Here is a 15,652-nt window from a genome sequence, read left to right on the forward strand (position 1 = left end):
GATTGAAAGTTGATGCCCAATCCCCTGAGAATTTTCTTGTGAATAAGATGTGACCTTTGCCCTTGGTGGGATTCTCATCTGTTGGATGAGACAGACAAGTAAATGTGTTGGTTTGGGTGTTCTAGTGTTACAGTGTCAAGAGTGGAACATGATCCCCAGAGACAAACAAAATTCCCCAGGAAAAGGAACATTTCAGTTTAAACCAAAAAAGTGAACTAAAATGCAAAGGGGGAAATATTCCAGAGAGAACAAAATGTGTTTTAAGGAAAAGACAATGGTGTATTACAGTTAAATAGAAATTTGACTATTATTCAGAGCAAGGGTCAGCAAACTATGCCTTCTGGCAAAATTTAGACCACTGCTTATTTTTGTAAATAAAGTTTTGAGGTTTTTGAGTTTTTTTTTTTTTTTTTTTAAGTACAGCCACACCCATTCATTTATGTGTTTCCTGTGTTATTTTCATGCTACAAAGATTCTTGCTGTTGTTAGCTGCTGTGGACTCAGTCCTGACTCTGTGATCCTGTGCATAACAGATCCTTTGCCATCCCATAATCCATTGTGATCCATAGAATTTTCACAGGCTGATTTGTGCAAGTGCAGCACCATCCCTTTGCTTCTATCAGTCTTAGTTTGTGGACTGCTGAAATGTGTTCATCATCAGAGCAGCACCCAAGCCTCTTAGACCTGGCATCTAACCCCTGTCTTCTGCATGGAGGATGAGAACTCTATCATTCAACCCCATACTATAACGGTTATAGTAACCAAGATTACCTAGCAGTGAAGCCAAAAATGTTATCCACCTGGCCATTTACAGAAACAGTTCATGTTCTCTGATTTAGCTGTTGTTGGGTGCTGTCACCTTGATTCCAAGTCATAACAACACTTTGTGACAGAGTAGAACTGCCCTATAGGGTTTTCTTGGCTGTAGGCTTGGCTATAACCATCACAGGTAGAGCTTCTGTGGAGTGTCTGGTGGGTTTGAACCACCAACCTTTCAGTTAGCAGCTAAACTAACTTTTGCTAGAAATTTCTAGCACTTTTGCTAGAAATGTTAGTAGTTGCCTCATGGATGGTAGAGTATAAAAGAAACACAGAGGAGTGGTAAAAGATGAGAAAGAGGGCAAGGTTCAGGGATAGAGCAAGGCAGTTGTACATTATTCTGAGGCTGTGGGAGCTTCTATTGGTTTTTAAATAGGAAGGTGACTTCTATGAAGAGTGGCATAGTAAGGTGTTTAACATGGAGTCTCTGTCACTTACTAACTGTGAACCTCAGACAAATTGTTTATCTTTAATGTGCCTCCATTGTTCCATATGTAAATTGGGAAATGATAGCAATATGTAGTCTATGGTAATATTAAAAAGATAAAATAAGTTAGTGAACATAGAGTGTCTGACCCAGTGGAGGCTTCTAATAAATGTTTGTATCTCAATAATCATTCTTCCTGTTAAATAAAGAATGGCTAAGGATGCGAGAAACTGGCTGTTGGGTACCAGAGGTTGAGCCAAGAGATGACATCATGTGTGTAGGAAAGTGCTTTGAAGCCTTAGTCAGCTACCCACATGACAACCAGCACATTTACTCTCAGTCTCTCCGCTATTGTCATCATTGTCTCTTCTGTCCTTCTTCATTCCAGGCCTTCAAGAGTGCACTGATGAGCTCTTACTGGTGCTCAGGGAAAGGGGACGTGATCGATGACTGGTGCAGGTGTGACCTCAATGCTTTTGATGCCAGTGGGCTCCCCAACTGCAGCCCCCTCCCACAGCCGGTGTACGTATGTATGGTCCTTCCTCCTCTGGCCATACCTTTTCATGCATTCCTACCTTTGGCCTACAAGATGAAACTTCTATTCCCAGGGTACCTAACCAGATCCCTGAAGTTACTGGGCCTATCTCCTTTTTGGCAGAAGAGGGGCAGAAAAGAAATGTGTCTCAGGGGCAGTCACTGATGTAGCTAGCAGTGTACTCCTTGAATCCTCCTACTTACTCCATCATTATTTCCTTCCCTCATCCATTTAACAAAGATTCATTGAGTGATGATTACAGTGTGGTCAGTTCTTATGCTAGCCACTGGAGATATGGAGAGAAAGAAGGTGTAATGCCTGTCTGAAGCAACTTCAATTTATTCATTAACTCAAAAAAATCTACTTTTGAACACCTTCTATGTGAGAGGTAATAGAGATACATCAGTAAGCAAATACAATGCGGTCCACGCACCTAGGGAGCTGGAATTTAGTTGGGAAAACAAGATGGTACAGGCAAAAGAGGAAAACAGAGTTTACAAATTTACATAAGAGAAGCATGAAAGAAGAACACAGATGTGCTAATAGAATAATGGGGGGATACTTTGGTTGGAAGTGAAGAGAAATCATCAGCGAAGACTCTTTGATGAAACCTGAATTGCTGTAGGAGTTTGCCAAACAACGTGTGGTGAGAAAATAACTTTCCAAGAAAAGGAACGAACAGTATATATAAAAGGCCAGACATGGGAAAAATCACCATTTGAGGAAGTAAAGGAAAACTGTTTCATTTGGAGGAATGTGATTAAGAGGGAGAATGATAGAGGAATATCAGATAGGTCGTCAGGAAAATTAGTCACATCATACACCTCTGTGAAGTGACAAGACTTATTTTATAAGCTAGTCCTTGAGCTATAGCATGATATAGAGGAACGAAAGAAAGATCTGGGCTGGGCATAAGTAAAGTAAACAACACACAGTTCTGGCCTTAGCTATGTGACCTTGTGCAAAGCATTTCCCTTTCCTGGGTCTTGCTTTCTCCATCTGTGAAATGAGGGGATTCTATTTCATTATCTCTAGAGTATTCCAGTTTACCATTCAATCATTCTGTCATTTCTTGATTTAGAAGATTCACCCCAATATTTCCACCCTCTTTGAGGGAGTGTTGATCTAAGAATATTAAACAGTTGACTGTTATATTGGGAGATTGAAGAGAATGGCAAAGAGATCAAAAGCTATTATTTGAAGGCACTGTCAATTTAACTGAAAGTGAAGCATCAAATAAAGGTATAGTTTTAATAACTAGAGAGCTAATCAACTTTCAGTAAGCACATACTGCGTGAATTGCTTATTTAACTGAATTCTACATCAATTCTAAAAGGTTGTTTTTATTTTTCCCATTTTATGGATGAGGAAATGGGGACTGTAAGAGGTAAAGTAACTGTCCTAAGGTCAAACAAGGAGTTAGTGGTGGATGAAATCAGGATTTGAACTCAGTCTAAAGCTTGTGATTTTATCTTCAAGCATGGAGACCCTTTTAGGGCCTTTGTGATGCTCTCTGGCAAACTAGCAACCTTCTTTGTCACCCTCGTAGGCTGCGACTGTCCCCAACAGTGGAGCCCTCCAGCAATGTGGTTTCCTTGGAGTGGGTGGATGTTCAGCCAGCTATTGGGACCAAGGTTTCTGACTATATTCTGCAGCACAAGAAAGTGGATGAGTACACAGATACTGACCTCTACACAGGTAGGTAGGAAGTCCATGACTTCGGATTTTGTTAAGATAGAGTGATAGAGGAGGGAAACTGGGATTTGCCAATGCCTTTTGAGACTTGGTGTCATCTGCCTTGGGAAAGCATTGAAAGGTTTCATTGTTTAGTGATTATCACCTGGTGCCAATCCCTGTGTGCATTTTTTGTGTGATTCTGAGCAAGGAAAGTTCGCATGTTGCAGTTGGAGAGAATGCCTGATACTCTGAGTTGGACTTTCAAAGTCACACATCAAAGGATTAATTGATTCTGAAGAGGATTTGATGTTTCTATACTTGGGAAGGCCTATAGGTCTCATGTTTGAAGTCTTTGGTGTATTATCTCTGGAACTGAGATAAGGGACTTAAAGCAAGTAAGAGTCTTTTGCATTGAGATGTACTGGAATATCTTCATTAACTGGTGTTAGAGAACTTAAAATTGGAAATGATTCAGGTATGCAGGAGAAGGTGAGAATGGTGGTTCTTAAGAGGGATGATGTGATTGAAATTCAGAATGCTGTTGCTGAATTCTTCTAAATCCCTCTGCCAAGAAGCTGAGCATTCACTGTGATCTGCACTGCGTTTGAAGATAAAATCACAATCTTTTCACATATCTTTTCCCTGTTAGATCTCCATTCAGTCATTGCATTTTCCCAACTAGAAAACATCAATTGGGCATCTACTCACTGTGCCAGGCACTGAACTAAAAGGTCACAATAATCTAAACTGTACTCATTCTAAGGAGCTCTGGTGGTATGGTAGGTTAAGTATCGGGCTGTTAACCACAAGGTCAGCTATTCAAACCCACTAGCTGCTCCGAGGACGAAATTCAAGGAAGAAAGACTGTCAACTCTGTAACCCTAAGGATCAGTTCTACTCTGCCCTGTGTGGTCCCTAGGAGTTGGAATCTACTCAGTGACTATGAGTTTCAGTGGGTACTCATTCCACACTTTTAGGAATGTGACTAACTCAAGATTATCTAGCCCATGATGTCCCCTCAAGCTCATTGTAATCTAATTTTTATAAATTAATGAACTAATACTGAATTACAGAAAGAATTAAAGAAGTATAATTCCTTGGTTGCTTATTGGCATGTATCTGCCACTGAACTGTATACTCAAAGAACAAAGATGACGCATCTGTCTTAATCATGGTTGAATTTCCAATGTCTATTATAATCCCTGGAGTCCTGATGTGGCACTGTGGGCTAATGAGCTGGACTGCAAGGTCGGCAGTTCAAGTTCACCAGCTGTTCCTTGGAAACCCTATACAGGGTCGCTGTGAGTCAGAGCCAACTCCACAGCACTTAACAACAACAACACCGATTCTAATCCCTAGCATTCAAATGTTTGTTGGATGAATGAATAAAATGACCTTTATTGCTTCCTTCTCTCTTTACCCTTTCCTCTATTTCCCTTCACGGTTTCCTCCAGGATAATTTTGCTTAGCTCTGAATTAAGAAAAACGAGGTCACTGAACTTGCAAATGTGAAATAGAACAGAGAACAAAGGGTCCAAGATGCAAGACAACAGGAGAAGTCAAGTTGGTGCACTGGAGTTAATGTGGCTCACTGCCTGGAACTGACTGGAGAGAGGGCTGGACAGGCTGGAGTAGGCATTACTTTCAATGAGAGGCTGGTCATGGAGAATGAACTGGGCAGCTTGCTTTGCCCCATCCTTTAGAACTTTGTTAGTTCTTTCCATCTTTTGACTCTCTGTGTGTGTGCATGTGTGCTTGTGCAAGACTGTGTCTGAGTATGTAAATAGGTATGCACAAGTTTACCTGTGTATCAGTATATGTATGCTTGTGTTCATTTGTATAAACTTTTATTTCTAATTGGGTGAGACCTGATGGTATGTGTGAACATTTGAGTGTGTAGCGTGTGTGTGTGTGCACCCCTTTATCTTTGTAGAGGCTGTTTTATAATGACAAGGCTTCTTAGAGCACAGATACTAAGGGGAAAGAAGACCGAATGAGGCACTAGAAGGAGCAAATGCATAGTGGTCTCTGCTTCTAATCAAAAGACTTGAAGTTCATGTCCACCAGATGTTTCCTAAAAGAAAGAGCTGGTGATCTACTTCCAAAAGCACGGTTCTACTCTGACACACATTGATTTGCCATAAGTCAGGACTGACTTTATAGAAACTGGTTCCTCTTTAATGTTTCACACCTCTAGAGCATGTCATTCTCGTCAGAATTAAAAAAACAATAATGTAAGAATGATCGTCAACCCTTTTTACAGATAAAGCTGAAGCCCAGAGAGGTATATTGTTCTTAAGTACTGTGGAGTTGGTTCCGACTCATAGTGCACCTGCACAGGGTTCCCGAAGCTGTAAATGAGCAGAAAGCCTCATCTTTCTCCCGCGGAACCACTGGTAGTTTCAAACTGCTGACCTTAAGGTTGGCAGCCCGACTCGTAACCACTACGCTACCAGAGCTCCTTAGAGAGGTATATGATTTTCCTCAAATTCCACAAACAGTACCAAGTAGAACCAGGCTTTCCAAACAGGTCTATCTTACTTTCAGCACAGTGCTCATTCTTATAAACCCTTCAGCTTCTAAGTCAGAGCTCAAGGGCTGCTGCTTTCAAGAAGACTTCTTGACCCTTTCAGCACCCCTCTTTTCAGCTGAGGGCACTCATTGTTTCTATCTTTGCTTTGGCATATTCCATTCATTGTCTTGAGGTATTTCTTCAAATGTCAAGAGAAAATTTCAGGGCTGCAAAGATCCTAGGTTCACCTAGTCTTGTTCTTGTTGTTGTTAAGTGCCTTTGAGTCGGTTCTGATTCCTAGCAACCCTGTACAGGGTTTCCAAGGAGCAGGTGGTGAGTTTCAACTGCCGACCTTGTGGTTCAAACCAACCATGCAGTCCATTGCTTCATCCCACAGCACCACACCAGGAATTTTACTTCCCCTTTAACATTGCAGTACATTTAAAAAGGACTTCACTTACATACCTCCAGGAATGGAAAGATCATTTCTTTCTAAACGTGGACAATCTCTTGGAGGAAGCAAAGTGTTGTTTCTGGAGGCAGCATTACCCCTACCTACTGCCATCGAGTTGATTCCAACCCATACCAACCCTGTGTAGGACTTCCGAGGTATTGCATTTTAATGGAAATAGAAAGCTTCCGTTTTCTCCTGCAGAGTGGCTGATGAGCTTGAACCACCGACCTTGTGGTTTGTAGTCCAGTGCTTATCCTATAGCACCACCAGGGCTCCTTTGAGGCAGCATAGTACAATGGAAAGTGTAGGGCCTTTGGAGTTGGACACCCCTGGGTTCCCTTGTGTACTGATTTTGTGAGCTTGAGAGAGTAACTCTTACTCTGAGCCTCATTTGCCTAGTTTTTGGAAGTGAGGGAAACACAGGGAAAATTATTAACTCATATAATTGTTGTAAGATTAAGTGACCTAATAGATGGAAACACCTACCGTGTCATGTGCTCTTAGAGTCTATTCTGATTTACAGTGACCCCAAAGGACAGACTAGAACTGCCCCCATCAGGCTCACTAGGCTGAAATCTTTATAGGACACACCACAGTCTTTCTCCCACATAACCTCTGGTGGGTTTAAACCACTGACCTGTTGTATACTGCTGATAGTGGTGTTTGTGTGCTGTTGAGTTGGATCCGACTTAAGTGACGCTGTATAGGGTTTCTGAGGCTGTAAATATTTATGGAAACAGAAAGCTTCATCTTTCTTCTGTGAAGCTGCTGGTATTTCCAAACTTCTTATCTTACAATTAGCTGCCCAAGTCATATCCCAGTATGCTATCAGGGCCCCTTTGATGTGTTCTGTGGGGTTTCAAGGAATTCATGGAAGAATGGAATGAAAAGATAATGGAATATTTCCACAAACTTTTTGATGTCCCCCTGTATTATAGATAAATGTTGTTGTTAGGTTCCGTTGAGTCAGTTCTGACTCATAGCAACACTGTGCACAACAGAATGAAGCACTTCCTGATTTTGTGCAATCCTCATAATTGTTGTTTTGTTTGAGCCCATTGCTGCTCAATCTATCTTATTGGGAGTCTTCCTCTTTGTCATTGACCCTCCATTTTATCAAGCACAATTGGTTCTCCAGTGATTGGTTCCCTTCTGATATATGTCTGAAGTGTGAGAGACGATGTCTTGCTACTCTGGCTTCCAACGAGAATTCTGGCTGCACTTCTTCCAAAACAGATACGCTTGTTCTTGTGGCACTCCATGGTACTTTTGTTGTTGTTGTTGCTGTTAAGTGCCGTCGAGTCGGTTTCGACCCATAGCGACCCTGAACAGGGTTTCGGAGGCTGTAAATCTTTACGGGAGCAGATCGCCTCATCTTTCTCCCGCGGAACAGCTGCTAGTTTCGAACTGCGGACCTTGCGGTTCGCAGCCCGATTTGTAACCACTACGCTACCAGAGCTACAAAATCATAATTCAAATATATTGATTCTTGTCCTCTCTTCCTTATTCGTTGTCTAATTTTTGCATGCATATGTGGTGTATTGAAAATACAATGGTTTTGGTCAGGCACACCTTACTTCTCAAATTGATACCTTGGCTCTGTAACACTGTAAGAGGTCTTCTGCAGAAGATTAACCTAATGTCATTGTAGTTTACTTCCTTCACTGCTACTTCCATGAGTGTCGATTATGGATCTAAGTAAAATTAAATCTTTGATTATGTCAATCTTTTCTCTGTTTGTCATGATGTTATTTATTGCTCCAGTTGTGAGGATTTCTCTTTTCTTTATATTGAGGTGCAATCTGTACTGAAAGCTGCAGTCTTTGATCTTCATCAGTAAGTATTTTAAGTCCTCTTTCTTCCAGCAATCAAAATTGTATCATCTGTATATCACAAGTAGTTAATACTTGTGTCAATAAAGCAGAAGTAAACAGCTTTCTGTTGTTCTCTGCTTTCAACCAAGATCCATCTGACTTCCACATCCTCTTCTGAATCTGCCTTGAATTTCTGTCAATGTACTGTTACAACTGTTTTTGAATTATCTTCAGCAAAATTTTATTTGCATGTGATATTAATGATATTGTCTGATGATGTCCACATTCTATTGGGTCACTTTTCTTTGCAATGGGCACAGGTATGGATTAGTCCCCATCGGCTGGCCAAGAAGCTGTCTTCTAAATTTCTTTTCTTTTTTTTTTTTTTTTGTCTTCTAAATTTCTTGGCATAGATGAGTGAGCACCGTCAGTGCTGCATCAGTTTGTCAAAAGATTTCAATTTATATTTCATCATTCCTGGAGCCTTGGTTTTTGCCAATGCCTTTAGTGGACTTTTTTTGTCAGTACCATTGGTTCTTGATTATGTGCTATCTCTTGAAATGGTTGATGATTGACGGTTTCTTTTTGATTCAGTGACTCTGTATATTCCTTCCGTTTTCTTTTGATACTTTCTGCATCATCCAATATTTTTCCCATTGAGTCCTTCAATATTTCAAGTCAAGACTCAAATTTTTTCTTCTGTTCTTTCAACTTCAGAAATTCTTAACATGTTCTTTCCTTTTAGTTTTTATAATCCAGGTCTCTGCACATTTCATTATAATGCTTGACTTTGTCTTCTCGAGTTGCCCTTTGAAATTTTCTGTTCAGCGCTTTTACTTCTTCATGTCTTCCATTCTCTTTAGCTTCTCTATACTCACAAGTAAGTTTCACAGTCTCTTCTGTCATTGATTTTCATCTTTTCGTTCTTTACTGTCTTTTAAATAACCTTTTGGTTTCTTCCTGAATGGTGCTCTTGAAGTTATCCTATGACTTATCTGGATTTTATTCATTAGTGTCTAATGCATCAAATCTCTTCTTGACATAGTCTCTAAATTCAGGTGGGATGTATTCATATGAACGTGTTTAATGCACTGTTCCACACTTAGTCTCTGGCCTAGTTTTGGCAGATAATACTGAGCTTCTCGACCATCTCTTCCCACAAATGTAGTCAATTTGAATCCTGTGTATTTTATCTGCTAAGGTTCATGTGTATAGTCAGTCTCCTTTTATGCTGTTTAAAAAGGTATTTGCAATGAATAAGTTGCTGGTCTTGCATAATTCTGTCATGTGATCTCCAGCACCATTTCTAGCACAAAGGCCATATTTTCCAACTACTGATCCCTCCTGTTTGTTTCTAACTTTTGCATTTCAATCACCAGTAATAATCAATGCATCTTGATTGCATATTTGATCAATTTCTGACTGAAGAGGTAGACAGAATCCTTCAGTTTCATCATCTCTGGTTTTGGTGGTTGGTGAGTAAACTTGAATAGTAGTGGTATTAATTGGTCTTCCTTGGTCTTCCTTGTAGACATAGGGTTATTATCCTATCACAGACAGCATTGTACTTCAAGATAGATCTTGAAATATTCTTTTTGATGATGAATGTGACACTATTCCTTTTGAATTTGTGGTTCCTGGCATAGTAAACCATATGATTGTCTGAATCAAAATGGCCAATACCAGTCCATTTTAGCTCACTAATGCCTAGGATATTGGTCTTTATTTCATTTTTGACAACTTCCAATTTTCCCAGATTAATATTTCTTACATTTCATATTTCTATCATTAATTAATGTTTGTAGCTTTTTCTTATTATTTTGAGCTGAAAAGTGTTGTTGTTGCTGTTGTTAAGGGCCTTCCAGTCAGTTCCAACTCATAATGACCCTGAATGGGGTTTGCAAGATCTTTTAAAATCTTTGTGGGAGCAAAAAGCCTTATTTTTTTCTTACCAAGTGGCTGCAGGGCTCGAACCACTGACATTGTTATTTGCAGTCCAGTGCTTATAGTATGGAGAGAACAGATAATTAGTGATAGCTCTTTGCCCAGCTCTAAAGAGCTCTGGTAGCATAGTGGTTACGAATTGGGCTGCTAATCTCAGGATCAGCAGTTTGAAACTACCAGCCGTTCCGCAGGAGAAAGATGAGGCTTCCTGCTCCTATAAACATTTACAGCCTTGGAAACCCTGTACAGGGTCTCTATGAGTCAGAACTGACTTCACGGCACATAACCACCACCACCATTTGCCTAGTTCTGGGGTAGGTGATTCTTTCTTACATAAGCTGTACTTATGTTTAAGGTAAAACTTGATACATTTTGAAATCTGTGTACACCTATGAAGTCTTTAAAAGACTAAATATATCCATCACCACCAAAAGTTTCCTCCTGTCCCTTTGTCCATTGATCCTACAACCACTGACCCATTGTCTCAATAGATTAACAGACATGGGCATTTTATAGAGTTTTATAAAAATGGGACCACAGAGTATGTTTTCCGTTTTAGTTCAGTTTGGGTTCTGTTAATATATCCCAGGCCTCTACAGACTCCTGGTGTGGTACTGTAGAGTAAGCACTGGACTGTGAACTACAGTGTCGGCAGTTCAAACGAACCAGCCACTGCTCAGAAACCCTACACAGGATCACAAGTGAGTCGGGACTCCCTGCATTGTATCCTGAAAACTGTAAAAGCATAATGGTAGAACAATTGTTGTTGTTGTTGTTAAGTGTTGTTGAGTCGATTCCGAGGAGCAGCTGGTAAATTTGAACCACTGGCCTTGCAATTCAAATGGCTTTGCAGTCTGGCACATTAACCCAGAGAGCCACACCAGGACTCCGGAGCAATTATAATGTTCATCTAATTTATTTCACGTATCTCTGGATCTCTGTTTTTTGTTTCTTAGGATTTCCGTTTTTGTTGTTGTTGCTGCTATTTCCAGTGTCTTAAAAACTTGCCTTATATAATTTGTCTGATTTTATTATTATTACTATTATTCACTATTCTAGGTGGGAGGGCGAATACATTTGGTCCCTATTATTTCATTTTGTGCAGAATTGGAAATCCAAGATTCTTCCTCTTAACTCTCTAGTGCTTTGCTCCAACAGTTCTCTTTTTGATTGAATTAAAACTTAATTCTTATTTTCCTTTTCTGATGTTAGCCAGCACAGATATGGCCCACTCTTCTTTCTGTAGTCAGTTAGAAGGTTGAAGCCAGTGACGTGTCTTGTTGCATCTTTACAAGTTCTATTCACCTTTTTTCAAGAGAGCTGACTTTTTTCTTCCCAGCATTCCATTCATGAATTCTTAGACTGGTAATTATCTTTTTATGGATTGTGAGCTTCCCAGATGAATTTTTTATGTTTGCATAGTACTTGATATACATAAGATATTCTGTGTTGGTTCAGTTGAGTGATATGAGTTTAGCCATGTACATGGCTCAAATTTTCAAATTTCATATTAATTCCTTGATCAAATGAAGTAGAGATGACATAGTACAAGTGCATACATAATGCTATGTGCAGGTCTTCTAAAATGTCTCATCATCATTGAGTGCTTTAGATGACGGTTGGTGGATCTCTAAAGGATTAATCCTATTCATCTGCTTCCATGCCATCTGTACTACTTCTCAGCTCTCTGAAAAGTCAACTCAGTGCAAGTTGAAACTTCCAGCTTACTTAGTTGAGTTTTATCTTGGAGGATATAAACCTAATGAAGGAGTTTGGGTTTTGGAAAGCTGGAGTCACTGAGACATCTAGGGTCAGTCAACATCTTGTCTAGGTCTCAATTTCCTTAACTGTGTAGCAGAAAAAAAAAAAAAAAAAAAAAAAACAAGCACACACTTATTTCACAAGCTGTTTTAAAGATAAAATGTAGCACAGTTTTGGTACATTTGTTGTTGTTATGTGCCGTGGAGTCGGTTCCGACTCATAGCGACCCTACACACGGTTACATAGGAGGTATTAACTTTTAGTTATTTTGCTCCCATTTCCATGAAATTAAAAAAAGAAATAAGAAAGGGAAAAGTAAATATTAGAAACAAAACAACAAAATAAGCTTTAAGACTTATTTGGAATAGAATTAGGATTACTCACACATTCAGTCAGGTGAGGCCAGAATAGGGAAATGTGGGCTTTCTCCTTTGATCACTCTAGATTTTTGCCTGCAGCAAGTCCAATGCTGTAGTCATTTATTTATTCATGTGCCTGTGTACAGAGACATACATGCCTTCTCTCTGTGTCTCTGTCTCTTTCTCTGTCACACACACATACGCACACACTTTATGACCCCATCTGTTTAACACCGTTTTGAACTAACTGTTGAAGTGCTGTCTCCTCCCTCCCTGTCTCCCACAACCGCCCCCCTCCCACTTTGGGTTTGGCACCCACCCTCTTTGTTTCCTTCATAGAAGCCACTGGTCTGTCCGTTCTGGAACTCTGATGGGAAAGCCAAGCATAAGTAGCCTCCTGTTCCTTGTTTTGAGAAGAAACGGGGCATGTTTTAGGGGTGGATGAATTCCCTGCACGCTAATCTGTCATCAACATTAAAAACAGACATTTGTTTTTTTCCCTGTGGCCTCATCTGAGTAATTGGCATGGGTTTCGGCCCTTGAGGAGGGGTAGACACAAGGGGGCAGGCATAAGGGGGTACTGAATCCCAAGCAGATTTAATGAACCTAAATCTCCTATTTGACCTATGGAGAAAAAGACTCAGGCAGAGAGGAAGGACTTGTTCAACTATCACACACTTGGTGAGCTGTTCACTGGCCAAGGCTAGACCTTTATTTATCCTCCCTACTGAATCCAGAGATTTTTTCACTCAACCTCTGGTGTGGTTTACTTTGGATGAGCATAAACTGAGGGGTAAGTGGGAATAAGAGAATTTTGGGTATCTGTGAAGGTTCCTAAGTGACACAAGTGGTTTGTGCTTAACTGCTAACCTAAAGGTTGGCAGTTCAAACACACCCAACAACACCATGGAAGAATAAGCCTGGAGGTCTGCTACTGTAAAGATTGCAGTCAAAGAAATTCTACAAAACAGTTCTACTCTGTAATACAGGGAGGGGGTCACCATGAGATGGGATTGACTTGACAGGAACTAACAACAAGGCATCAGTGTTGGTAGGGGAGGATGAAATATCAGGTCACGCAAATGGCGACTAGAGGGCTCTAACCTTGTAGTCACTTTGGCTCTTCAGACATATTGTTTATGTGCCTGCTTTCATACATGCTGTCATCTGGGAATCCCAAAAGTTCAGAGTAGAAGTATTAGGCATTGAGTCCAACTTCTCCATTGTAAAAATCAGAAGACTAAGAATAAGAAGATAAAATAGTTCACCCAATGTCATGACCACCTGTTTCCGAGTCTACTGATCTTTCCACCACACTCCCCAACTCTTTCTTGGGTCATCTCCTGCTAATGAAAAATAAAATTAAGTAGAAGTTTTATCTCATTCACCATAGATTTCCTGGCTTCAGCCAGTTTGGCTCAGGGCTGGAAGGCCTGCTGACTCTGTAAACTCCCACAGAGGCAACAGGCCCCTTGTACCCTTCCTACACACTCTCACGAAAGGCAGTAACATTTGGAGCCAGTCAATGCCCATTTCTGTCTTGACATCTTGGAACCTGATGGGTCTCTCCCCAGCGGGTCAGTACTAGGTGTTCCTCCTGCCAACCCTCAACTCTTGTTTCTGCTTTTCATTTTCTCTATCCTTTTCTGACTCTTCCTTTCTGTCTTATGCATCCCTTTTCTTTCTGTGTGTGATTTTTTTCTTGATTTCTTTCTGTATCTTCCTTTGTCTTTTTCATTCCATGTCACATTCTGTCTAGCTCCCTTTCTTATTCTGCCTCTTCAACTTGGCTCAGACAGGAGCTGCCTAACTTTCTCACCTGCACTGTGATCTGATTTAAGAAACATGTCAGAAGCCATCTTCAAGCATCCATAGCCATATCATATACCATCTCCTCTCTATATTTTAAGTAAGCTCTGATATGGCACTGTACAGTAAGTATTGGACTGCAAGGTTGGTTTGAACTGCAAGGTGGTGGTTCAAATCCACCAGTCACTCTTTGGAAACCCTATATAGGGTTGCTATGAGTCAGAACCAACTTGATGGTACTTAACAACAACAATGATCTATGCTCTACAAATACACATATCCCAAACGCCCACACACAAACATCCTATCTTTTTCCTTAGACTGATTATCTCCTCTAGTAAAGGGGCTGTTGTGGTAATGAATTTATAGGGGAAATGCTCAAGGCAAGACACAGTAGGGCCTCTCTTCCTCTAACTGGCCCAGAGCATGATGGCAGGCCTGCAGCTGTGGTGCAGCAATTACATTGGAGCTGTTTATGAAATCTTGTGGACATTACTCACAGCTCTTCAAGCAGTGTGGGCCATGCCTGAGCCATACTCTTTGTCTGAGAAGTGGAGGGGCCCTCACCCGCCTGCCGTCTGCCTGCTCTGGACCAGCTCAAGGGTGGTGATGTCATTGGACACTGGGCCCAACTCCCTCATCTAGCATGGAGGGAGGCAGGGGGACTAGGGAAATATGTTTTACAGGGTGAAGTACAAACTTACATGACTGAAAACATCTGGAACTGATATTAGGATCTCAGAGCAAGTTTTTTTTTGCCATTCCAGCTGTTTTTTGGATGAGAGGTTTCTAAAGTAAAGGCCCTCCAAAGGGAAAATGTACACAGAGGGTCTTCAGTCTCTCCACACCCCCCATGCTACCCAACCTCTCATCAATATCATACAATTCTTTATAGTTCATAAAGCACATGTATTTTTCCCACTAATGTATATGAAGCCCTCACTAAGGTCCAGGCATTATGGTGGGTACTGCATATGAAATGGTAACCAGACAGTCCTGATTTCTGCCTGCATGGGGCATCAAATCTACTAAGAGAAAGATGTAATTTATTAAGCAATCACCATAGAGGATACAGATGCTGAAATAACTCCATTACTGTAGGAACAGCTTCTGATTCCATCCACTTGGGTCAGTAAAGGCTACCTAGAGGAGGAAAGGGAATTGCTTGAGGTTCTATTCTCTATAATAAATGAGTCATGCTGATCAGCCTCTCATACTCAGATCTACCAACTCCCTGCCTGGAACTTACCTCCTGGAAGAAATTCTTCTCTTTGATCTTCACATCCTCCCTGCTTCCATCTCTTGCCATACTTGTCTTTACTAGCAGCTTCTGAATAAACGTAGGTCAAAATGAATTGCTACAAAATGATGGAAACCTTTATTAAACAAAAATATGAACATGCAAAACTGCTGTTTCTTCACATATCTTCCATCTAGTTCTGTATTCTTGTAATGGCAGTATTTCCATTTTCATCTCTATAACTCTTCCCTGAAGAATGCTGAACTCTTTGATACCATTACAAAATGGCAGTTTTGACAGC

General features: G+C 40.6%; 1 protein-coding gene across 4 annotated transcripts in view; it reads left to right on the forward strand.

The window, feature by feature from the left end:
* Positions 1 to 15,652, forward strand: part of ASTN2 (astrotactin 2) — a 1,331,668-nt gene that overhangs the window by 1,100,972 nt on the left and 215,044 nt on the right. For all 4 annotated transcript variants that reach the window (XM_006865679.1, XM_006865678.1, XM_006865680.1 and 1 more), the window contains 2 exons: positions 1,635 to 1,768; positions 3,331 to 3,479. In XM_006865679.1, the coding sequence (XP_006865741.1) occupies positions 1,635 to 1,768; positions 3,331 to 3,479 (283 nt within the window). The remainder of the gene's footprint in view (positions 1 to 1,634; positions 1,769 to 3,330; positions 3,480 to 15,652) is intronic.

This window comes from Chrysochloris asiatica, unplaced genomic scaffold (genome assembly GCF_000296735.1).
Source record: "Chrysochloris asiatica unplaced genomic scaffold, ChrAsi1.0 scaffold00081, whole genome shotgun sequence".
Taxonomy (NCBI): Eukaryota; Metazoa; Chordata; class Mammalia; order Afrosoricida; family Chrysochloridae; genus Chrysochloris; species Chrysochloris asiatica.